General features: G+C 45.0%; 1 protein-coding gene across 4 annotated transcripts in view; it reads right to left on the reverse strand.

Annotated features, from left to right (window-relative positions):
* USP25 (ubiquitin specific peptidase 25) overlaps positions 1–8,191 on the reverse strand; it is an 87,779-nt gene extending 79,588 nt beyond the window's left edge. Inside the window, exon 1 of one of the 4 annotated variants that reach the window (XM_064410891.1) lies at positions 7,955–8,191. In XM_064410891.1, coding sequence (XP_064266961.1) covers positions 7,955–7,999 — 45 coding nt within the window. In that variant the 5' untranslated portion in view covers positions 8,000–8,191. The remainder of the gene's footprint in view (positions 1–7,954) is intronic. The other 3 variants (XM_064410892.1, XM_064410893.1, XM_064410894.1) reach the window with 3 other exon arrangements.
* Between the last annotated feature and the right edge of the window lie 3,408 nt (positions 8,192–11,599).

The raw sequence follows: 11,599 nt of genomic DNA on the forward strand, positions 1-11,599 counted from the left end.
ACAAAAATCCACCGGTAAAATAATTCAGAAACCAGCTATAAACAAAAGCATCAAGTCAAAGCTGGGCATCTCAGAATAAAACTTGTTTGAATATGCATACCAATATTACCTTAAACGCCCTTAAAAAAAAGTGGTTTACATACACAAATCTGTGTCAGGTAATGTTTCCAAAGTTAACCTAGTTGCACTCCAGCCTTCAAGCTGGAGTGCACATCACAAGTCCTTTGGATTCCACCTCTCTAACACCCTTAGAAGGAGAGAGACTTTAAAACTGTGGACACTCAGTGGTGCTACTGCTCCCAACAATGCTGTCCCTGTTGAAGTCCCATCACCAGGTAACACCAGACTTCAGGGAAACTCTCATGTTGATGGCTTTCAACATGCTCCTGAATTTCATCCTTTATGGCAAAGAAAAGCTAATGACATTTACAAAACAATGAAAACTACAAAATACAACTGAAAAAAAAAATCAGTGCCTTCTTAAATTGCAAAGTCCAGTCTGAATAGATTATTTTCATTGTGATTTTCAAATGCTTAGAATGAATTATGCTACTAAATACATGGGAAAACCACCCTATAATTAATCAAAGGAGAACTCAGAAAGCCTGTCACCAACAACTGAAGTCATCAAAGTGTCCAGCTCATGATATTTTGTGTCAATCTATCTTTTACACCATTTAGGACACAGTTCTTCCTTTACAGCATTTCACAGCAACCTCAACATTTCAAGTCAATGTTGCTTAACATTTCACTCAGATTAAAGCCCAAACCCACAGATTCTGCACAACACCCACAGCAAAACTACTGTGTAGTTCAGTATGCTAAAACCACCCCTGTACCAGAAGACAGAGCCCCGTGAGTGTCAGCAGGAGTCAGCACACCCCCACAGCCACTCCAGAACACAGACTGGTGTACTAGCCTCAAATATTGAGGCAGGGAGGTGTAACCCTCATCAGCCAAGAGATACTTTATCCACTTCTGAAAAATGGGGTGGTAACAGAGCACAAAGGTGGTATGGACAGAATCATTCAAAAAAAAAAATTCATGAAAGTTCTCCACTAGTAGTCTCTAGAGCTCTTAGTCAATTGCAAGTTTTGAACTACTACAGAATAGCAATGAAAAACTGTAAACCCTGCAACACGACAAGAGAGCACAAACTGCAATGCTGGAAGAAAGCAACATTTTAGATGGTCACCACAGCACACACTACAGCTGCTCCCAATTTCACCTGCAAGCCTGGCTGAGGTGTGCAGGCACAACACAGCTTATGATGACATCTATATTCAACACAGTATTAATGTAAAGTAACATGGAAAAATCTGACACATGCTGCTCAGAACACATTGTGTTGCCAAGGTAAGAGTTACAAGTGTTCACAAAAAAACCAGCAAGAGATGGCATTCGTCAGCCTGAGGAAACAGGAAGAAGTATTTCCTTTTGCTTGGCACAAAGCCTGAGTTTGTACCTTTACTTGGCACAAAGCCTGAGTTTGTACTATCATGCAAGGTATGCTCTGCAGGAAGGCATCTCACCACCTCATCTTTCCTTCAGCCCCAGAGCTTTAGCATTCTCTCCCTTTTTTAAATAATAAAAGGGATGAGCTTACAGAAAGCTTTCAGCTTGCATGGTTTTGCAAGCAACTAACTCCTGTGTTTCACAGTATCAGCTTTTCCCTATTAATTATGCTTGACCACCCATTAACCAGAACACTGGACATATCACAGTCCCAAAGGGAACAGAGGGAGCTTTTATCCCACATATCTCACAGCTCCCTAGCAGAAATCACATGTGAGTGACATTAGATTCACTTGACTACTGAAACTGAATTTTCACTCCAGTCAAATATTTTCCACTCTTGGCAGATGTTGACTCCTTTAACAGCACCTCAACTCATAAAGTGTAATCATCAGCTAAGAAAAGCCATCTTTATTTCATTATGTGAAAAGAAGACTGAACTCTACCCTGAATTCACAAAATCCTTTTGAAATACATTGTCACAACAGCCTCTACTACATTACTCGCCTAATATTCTTAACCGGTGATTTGAATAGTGATATTACACTGCTACCCCTGGCACAAGTCAACAGGCTCCTGCTGACAACCTAAATTCTTTCCACTTAAAGGTGTCTATTTGCTGTCTGAAGACCATCCCGTTGGTAACTTAGTCACCAGGGTTTGATGGGCAAGTTTAATCACAGAGCCAGCTAAAAAAGAACCCAAGCAAACAAAGAAAACAAAAACAAACAAACAAACAAAAAACCCCCCAAACACCTATACACATACAACCCTTCACTGTGACTCAAGACAACCTCCACCCACTTTAAAATAATCACACTGGTTATCACAAGAGAACTAGAAAGTGAAAGTCATCAGGATAGTTTCATTTCCGAGAAAATCTGCTCCCACATCTTTGGCTTTTCTACTTAGATAAAGTAGAAAAGACTTTGCTCTCTCAATCAGGTCCTAGCAACTCACACACACACATCCCCGTCAGATTTTTAAGAGTTCCCTAACAAGAACATTAAATCGATTAAAAAAAAAAAACAAAACAACTAAACAAAACTGAAAATTCAGGCCTTTAAAGGAATTTATTCCCACATGAAAACATGTAAGTGAAGCTTGCACAGCTCTTAAGCTTTCTGTTTATTTTTTATGCTATGGAATACCAGGAATGTCACATTTGACTCTTGACCAGCTGGGAACTGAAAATCAGTACCTCCACTAGAGAAAGTCTATCTTAATATATCTTTAGGCACCCCTGGGCACCTCAGTAACCCCCCTGTCACTGGCACTGACAGCAATGGCTGTAAGGGGGTGACTGATGCAGCTCCTCAGACAACTCTTGGCAAAGGTGAGTGTCAGAGACCACCCTGCTGTTTCTGCAGAGATCTGAGCCCAGCCTGAAAATGCATCCTGCAAGTCCCCTGGGGCCTCAGGTTGATTTACCAACCTGGCCACTCGGTCCCCAGCACCTGTGACATCCCTCAACCTCAGCATCCACATCACTGGAGCTACAGAGCCAGCTTCTCAGGGACTGAAAAAATGGGCTGTCTGCTCTTGGATGAATCCTTCAGCAAGGAAGTGGAGAAGATTTAGCTAGAAAGAGAAGAGAAATTCCATTTTTTGTTTTGCCTTTCATTCCCCTTCAGCTACTCAAGTCCATGGACACCAGCTGAACAGAATTAAAGAGATGCCGGCCACAACATATCTTCTTAGGCACAAGAGTGTAAGAAAGGCAGCTGTTCAATTATCCTTCCACTTATCTTTATGAAGCACTTTTAAAAATGTTAAATACTTTTCTATTTTAAGACATGGGTAATTTGTTTTTTTGACCTTTTCATAAAAGCTGATGGGTTTTACTATCTTTTGTAGCTGCTGCTCATAGTAGCTGTGAATACAGGGTTATCCTAAAGATACTAGGGGGAGAGGGGAATGTGTATTAAGGATTTATTACAGATATTTTAAAATAATACTACAAAAGGATACCAGGAAAATCTATAAACTTTACACTTTCATATTCTGAAGCAGTATTTTTCTTTCAAGGTGTGGACCTAACATATTTAAAGACATTATTTTAGACAAATTCTAATGATAGTACTATACTTGTAAACACCTGCAAACACAATCAAAACCATTACTGAATTTCTATGAAAAGTTTTCTGAAAGCAAAAAGTTTTAAACTGCTGTTAAAGGTTTCATTAAGATGATGATTCCTATCATATTATACCAATAAACATAACCGTCCAAGATTCAGCAAGCTTGCACAGATACTAAACAAAAAAAAAAAATACAGAAAGACCTCCAAAACTAACCACACACACCTCCACCCATTCCCAACAAATCCATCAGAACAGTCACAAAACCAGAAGGCATTCAGCAGACCAGTTTGACAAGGGCTTTCAAAATTACTTTGAATCACTGGCCTTTGCACCTTGCTCTAGCTTTCAGAAATACCAACAGGAATCTGTGTCAAAGGTGTAACTACAAGTATTACCAAGTTTTTTGATATGAGCTTCTTAAATACAGAACAAGATGCATAAATTTAACAGCATAACTCCACAGTACTTCAAGTAACGTTTGCAAATTACTCAGTAGTTGGTGCAAACACTTTCAGTAAACCAGTGTTGCTATTCTGCTCATTCTGGACAAAGAGGTACTAAAGCTCTGGCTACCAGCACTGGCAGCTGTAACCCCCCCATACTCAAGCCCTCCAAGCTTGCCTGTCACACAGTCCAAACACAGACAGCCCCCCATTCATGGGGAGATGCAGGAACCATCCTTGCTCCGTGACCAGGGGCCGTTTCTCCAGTGCAGAGGGACACCTGCACGCTGGTCACAGGCAAGGGTGGCTCTGACTTTGGGATGACAGAGGGACCTGCAGCCTCTTGGGTCCACCAGGCAACTCTGAATTCAACTCTCAAAATACAGAGATATTAAAGATTTGGATTTTAAATCCTTGGAAGGTTGCGACGTATTAAGATAAAAAGAAAGAAAAAAAAAAAAAAGAGTACACAGCTGCCAAAACACCTTCTTTATGAGATACCTTCTTTGTGTACCAGGTGCCCAGTAGACACTTTGCAATCACTTCCTGCCATTTAGGACTGCATCATGTCAATTGGAGGAGACAGATGACTCTATCAGCCTCTGCATGAAGCAGCTATTGCTTTTAGAAAAAAAACAACTCAGTGCCATATTATTAGTTAAATCTTTAAATAATAAGTACATCAAAACCATGGGACAAGCACAACAGAAGCACACATGAGCTAGCAAATTGTCACCTTTTTACCCCAAAAAACAGCAAAAGAGAAGAATTTAGTATCAGACCTCGCCAGGCATTATTTCAAGTGGCAAATATCCTTAAAAGTTTGTGCTTCCTTCAGAAAAAGAAAAATGACCTGATCTGACACAGCTCTATTCTACTATTATTCTACTATTCCTGAGATTCCTGAGAGCCAATGCACTGCTGAATCACAGGTCTGAAATAACAGTGGGTGTGGGAAACCAAAGGACAGATAAAACAGCCTTTAAATCCATGTATCAACCAAATGTCAAGCTCTCTCCAGAAGCAGAACTTGATAACACACATTGCTGAGAGGCCACCTAAGTGCCGCCAATTAAAACCCAGCTTCTTCAATCTGCTGTTCCAAGATGACCATCACAGTAATTATCAGAGATGAGACAATGTTGAAGCATGTTTAACCCCCCCACACTATAATTTCCAGTTACAGGAAAATCACCATTCACCCAGCCCCTGAACTCGCTGTGCAGGGGACACTGGCTGAGGGAAGGGTCTGCACAGCACAAGGGGCAGCTCGGGAAGATCTTCCTCCAGGAGGAAAATTGAGGTACGCAGGCATCAGCCACATAGGGCTGCCTGGAGTATGGGAAATCCTGCAACACTCGTGCCTTATTTCCCGAGCAGCAAAATGCCTGACCAAAAAAAAATAGGATTGCACAGGACAGAAATACAGATTGGACGAAACAAGAAGCTACTTTTTTTAATTTCTCATGTTGTTTACCTTTATTCACATGCTTCAGTCTGTGAACATTACTATAACCTTCAGTGAGCATTACCTATAACCTTCAGATATCAAACAATGTCAGAGAAGCACACAAGGGCCATGAGCAGCAAGAATAATTTGATTAATCATTTGCTTCAGGACATAATTTACAAGTTTTAACTAAGGGTCAAGATGACCAGTAGAGATGAAAGAAAAAACTTCTTTTGACCTGACGCAGCTGCTTTAACTACACAATAAACTAAAGATAGCTTCAGTGGGAAGCAGGCTGTTTGTAGTTATAGCATTTATTAATACAAACCTACATCTCCAAGTGCTGCTGAAGTTTGACACACGCTTCCTGTATGACAGTAAGAAAACATCTGATGAACAATGTTTGGAACTACAGCTCCGAATAAGGTATGCTGATGACTCAGGCATCTCTTGTAAACCCAATATATTTCTGCTTGTATGTGGTTTCTTCACACTAACAGAAAACAATTGTAACAAACTTTGAGGTCTCCAGAACAAACTCCCTTATTTGTGGACATTGGGTTTTTCCTCTTTCAAGGGAAAACAGTAAGTTATTGCTGTGGTAGCTGCTCCACCTTTCACCCATCGGCCCACTTCACCATTTGCCTTCTTCCACACAAATACCTGACCAATGTTAAAGTCTGTCATCCAATTAGCTATTCATTAGTCTCACTAACAATGAGATACTCACTTTGGAGTCAAATAAAATTTTTTTACAAAGTACTTTTAAGATTTGCCTTTCTCTCATTCCCTAAATGCATGCAATTAGGGATAAAACAGGTTAAAAGCAATTGCAGATAATAAAATAATCAGATGATTCAACAGAAATAATAATAAAAATCCCTGCCATGAAAAAACCTTGATATTCTATTCAGTTTCTCTAGACACTTAAAAAAGTGACCAACACCCACAGATGCTGATTACAACTTCAGAATTATTGCTAGCTGCATTTTTTACTGCAGCATGGATTACTTGGCATATACCACAATCAATCTTCAACCTCCTTTTGGGCTTATCCTCGATTTGAAGCTCAAGTGAACATGAACTACTGACCCACAAGCAGTAGTTTAGCTGAAAACTAAGGATCCTTCTAGTTAAGCTGAAAACTAACATTACTCCTTCAGGATTATTGCCAGAAAGCACAAATAGGCAGCACTGATCAGGGTCCAGAAGGCACTATGTATCTATGTATCTGATGTGATAATTACAAATTATTAAGTAAACCACTGACAAGAGGCTTTGTAAAAGATAAACTTGCTCACAAAAGTTGTCAGATGCACAGCAGCAACATCAGTTTTCAAACACAGCAGGCACACGTAGCAGCAAATCTGCTACATGAACCTGCGAGCACACCCCAAGTGAAAACACCGGGAGAGGAACAAAATCAGACCGTTCAGCCCTTGCCTTCCTGCTGAAGCCGCCAAAATCACGGCTAACTACTTCCAACTACGAGAGCAGCCCTCGGCCAGACACGCCCTCCCTCCAAAAAAGCTTCTTGAATGCGAGCTGTACCACTTTAACCAAGTGTACCCTAATCAGCACATTCCCACTGTCCACTCTTACGGCTGCAGCCATCGAACTTCCACACCGGCTATACCAAAGCACATACACCTCTATCCTCTTGTGAAGGCAGTACATGCCATTAAAACACTAATAAAAATCAGGGAAGAGGCAACAGTCACACCACTAACCACAAGAGTTGTGTTAACCTACAAATTACCTTTACAATATATTATTTAAAAAGCGTTGCAATTTAATTTTAGACATTTCTCTTGACAGTTCAGTTCAAGCGAAAGAAAACCTTAGAAGGTATCCTTTTTTTTTTTTCTTCTTTTGACAGAGAAACATTCTCCGTCGAGTCCTGGCGCACAGTAAAAGACTGGTGAGCGCCGTCATTCCCTGAACCCCGTTCCATGATGCATGTTAACACGAGTCCCTAAACCCGGCACTTTTTCACTCCAGCAGGAGCGCGTCACTCGCTGGAAATAGCGTTCACCTTTGGCGGGCGCGGATGCCGGCGCTGCAGGGTCACGCCGGGCATGTGCAGCATCTCCCCACGGGCCCGCGGGGGGCTCGGCCGGCACCCCGCGCCCTTCCTGCCCAGCCCCGCTCCCGCCGCTCCGCCCGGCAGCCTGCGAGCGCAACAGGCCCGCTCGGGGCCGCGGGGAGCGCGCCGGGGCTCCCCCGAGGGCAGCGCCGAGCCCGGGGCCGGGACGACCCGGGGCCGGGCCGGCAGCGGCCCCCGCCGCGGCTCCGCGGCCGCCGGAGCGGCGGGGCCCAGGCGAGGCCGCGGCACGGGCAAGGCCCGGGAGAAGCTGGGCACGGGCGCGGGGAGGAACGGCGGGAGCCGGAGCGGGCGCGGCCAGGCCCGGGCGCGGCGGGGACGCGGAGCCGCGCCAGGCCGGGCCCCGCCGGAGACTCACCTTGGCGGCGCCGCCGGGCTGCAGCACGTTCTGCTCCACCGTCATGGCCCCCGCGCGGCTCCCGGCGGCGCCCCGGGCTCGGCGGGTGGCGGCGGCGCCGTGCGGCGGCAGCTGGGCCGGGCCCGGGCTGGGCGAGCGGGGCGGGAGGCGGGGCGGGAGGGGGAGCCCGAGTCACCGCCCGGCGGGGGGGCAGCGCAGCCCGGCCCCGGCCCCGCTGCCACTCCCGGAGCGCCGAGCGCCGCCCTCGGCCCGGCTGCGGCTCCCGGCGGCGCCGCCCCGCGCACCTGCCCCGGGCGCAGCCCCCGCCCGGCCCCTTCCCCGCCCTGTCACACCGCCCGCCTCCATCTTGGGAGCTCCCGGCGGCGGCGGGGCCGCGGCCGCCCCGCTCCTCCCTCGGGAAAGGCTCCGCGTCCTTCGCCGGCTGCAGGGGCGGCCCCGCCGCGTCCTTCCCCGGGGAAGGCAAAGTTTGACCCGCTGCGGGGGAACCGGGAGCAGCTCGGAGCGGTGCCGCTTTCCTGGGGATCGCCAGGGAATTTCTGAGCCAGCGCTGCTTCCAGCGCTGTCGCTGCTCGTAGGGACAACAAACCGTATGGGCAAATGGATCACAGAATCACAGGATCGTTCGGGTTGAAAAGGACCTCTGGAGATCACCCTCCCCAACCCCGCTGCCAAGGCAGGGTCACCCAGAGCAGGTGGCGCGGGAACGTGTCCAAGTGGGTTTGGAGTATCTCCAGAGAAGGATACTCCACACCTTCCCTGGGCAGCTGCTCCAGTGCTCTGCCATCCTCAACACAAAAAAAAAAAAAAAAAAAAAAAAAAGTAGTTCTTCCTCGTGTTGATGTGGAACTTCTTGTGGTTTAGTTTATGGCCATTGCTCCTTGCCCTGTTGGGCCCCACTGTTGCTAGGCCCCACCATCCTCTTGGCACCCACTTTGGAGATTTTTGTATGCATCAGTGAGGTCCCCCGTGTTCTCCACATTAACCAGGCCCAGCTCTCGTCATAAGAGATGCTTCAGACCCTGATCACCTTTGTAGCCTTTGCTGGACCCTCTCCAGGGGCTCCTTGAGGAGCCCAGAACTAGACACAGTAATGGTGGATCCTAAAGTCTTCCCTTTCCCTAAGGTTTGCTTGAGTGAGCCGTGGGGTGATGGCATAATGCATTCAAATTATACGGGCATGTCATTAATGTATGGGGAGGTGGGGGGTAGCTGCTCTTGGCAGCCCACAGTGAATTTTGGCACCACAGATAAACAGTATTAGGGAAGAGATTGTCCCTCTGTCACACTGCTCTGGGGTGTCAAGGAAAGGGCGAGAAAGGACTCTGCTTTGGGCATCAGCACAAACAGGGCAAAGTGACTTGGCTAGCCAAAACACATTTGCCCAGAAGCAGGTGAAGGGCAGCAGAGAAGCCCACCCCACATTTTGAATGCCTGCCCAGTGCATGGTGCCTGTGTCCCAGTTCCATTTCCAAGGCTGGAGAAGCTTAGTCTCTAGGAAAAGCTGCAGAGAGCAGCACGGTTCTGAGAGCCCCAAGTACCTAAAAAACATGAGCTGAGAGCCAAATGCAACAAAATGAATTGCAGTTACTGCTTGTCTGTCACACACAGCCTTTATGACTCTGTAATTCAAGGCCCTCCTCTCCCCACAGTGGAGTATGGATCTTTTTAAAACTGAGGTTATCAGGTAATAAGATCACTGGAAGATCCTGGACTTTAAGTAAAACACAAGCACAACTCATGACAACCTGCAACCACTGCTTTATTTCACTGTAGCTTCTGTGCAGGAGATGTTGCAATGTAATCAATATTTGCACTTCTCAGGTTTGTTGCCCATAGATTGTATCAGTTTTAATCTTTTTTTCTTTTTATGCTGCAATATGTGAGGCAATTTTTAAAATTAATGTTCCCAAAGAATTTACTGTGTAAAAGACAAGAAAGTATGCAGATAATATAACGGGATCAGAAATGGCTTGCAAATTACTTTACTGGAGATAGGAGTGGGAATTCTCTCTGCTCAGACTGATGGCTACATGTAAGAAAGGCAACAGTAGCAGCTTGGGGCTTTTCTTAAAAACCTTTTCTGTAGCAGTTGTGTGGGAGTGCTAGACCAATTCCTCTGTCCTCCTCCAATATATAATCATGCTTTTTCTTATACAGTTTTACTGATTCTTCACCCTATTTTGATGTGTGCTATGTTCAGATAACTCTCATCAAAAATATTAATTATTTATATTATTTGAAAATATTATAAACAAATTAGCATTTAAATGAAATACATTTGCTGTGCAATATTTTTTTCAAGTATTTTCACTGTTTCATTTAATACCTTTAGTAGGGCCAAAAATAAAATGTGTCCAAAAAGAAAGAAGAAATCACACGTTTTGTTCAATTCTCTTTAAATCAGGATAAAATGACAAAGTATCACCTCCCATTAAATTCCACTCCCCAATAAAATTATCACTTTTAAGGGCTCTGGCTTCCTAACTTTCTTTAAAATGAAAGAAGGCTGAGCCATCCAACACTGAGGCAGGGATTTGCCATTGAAATTCATAACCTGAACCACAGCCATGCAAATGAGGATTCTGTCATACTTACAGTGTTGCTGGGAACCAGAGAGAGCAGAGTTTCCTGTTCTGTTTGCAGCTCAAGCTCTCATTGAGCACAAGACTGGAATTTGTTCCTCATCAGAAAACACTAATGATTTTTTCAGGGCCAAAGTTTAGGAAAAATAAATAAATATATATATATATATATGTGCATATTTTCACAGAAGTTTGTCAGGTTTCCCCTTAGTTGCTCCTCACCTTTTAACAATATTACAGGGTTTGGCTGTTACCAAACATGGTTTGGTTGTTAAACAACTGGTGACACATTGCACAACCTCTGCCTCCAGCTGTTTGGTCCCCTGAGCAAGGCTCTCCCTCTGCACCTCCTCCTCACCAGCAGTGCTGGAGACGTGATTCACCTGAAACACAAGCACAGACTCCCCTCCCCCCTAAGTGGTTGTTTTGTTTTGCTAGATCAGTTCCCCAAAATGGTTCACTGACTGGCTGCAGGAGCAGCTGTGCTGGCCCAGAAGAGAGGGTGACCCAGGCTCAGTGATGGCACCCATCAAGTTTCATTTCACCTATTTCTCAAATCAGTAAGTGATCGTGCGTTCCTGATCTGCACACTGGCAGTTGGAGGGAAAGCCTGTGCCTGCTCACAGGAATCCTTGTTTTCCCATTTTTGCAAAGAGCAGCCAAACATCAGCCAACCACAAAACACTTGAGCACATGTTTTATTGTATACAAAGATCATGTACAACAAGAAATAGCTCATTATTTCCCTCCATTTTCAATAGACTTGGGTTTGTCTTTAATTAAGTGCAACATTTATTTAGGGCTTTAATTTAGACTGTGGCTGCATAAGTTACAGCTGGGGAAGTACAAGTCAGGACTTCTTGGTTTTCTTTTCCCAAATGTGTAACCTGCTATACTGGGGATGAGAAAGCACTGCTTTAAAAAGCGCAGTGAACTCTACAAACACAGGTTCTGTAGTCAACCCTGGACAAGAGCTGTCCTGGATTCACGTTTACAAACCCCATCTCAGAGCACTTTCATTCAGGCCTTTTGGCTCTGCAGTAAATAGTGCAGCCAACTGACA

The sequence above is a fragment of the Passer domesticus genome, chromosome 2 (assembly GCF_036417665.1).
Source record: "Passer domesticus isolate bPasDom1 chromosome 2, bPasDom1.hap1, whole genome shotgun sequence".
NCBI lineage: Eukaryota > Metazoa > Chordata > Aves > Passeriformes > Passeridae > Passer > Passer domesticus.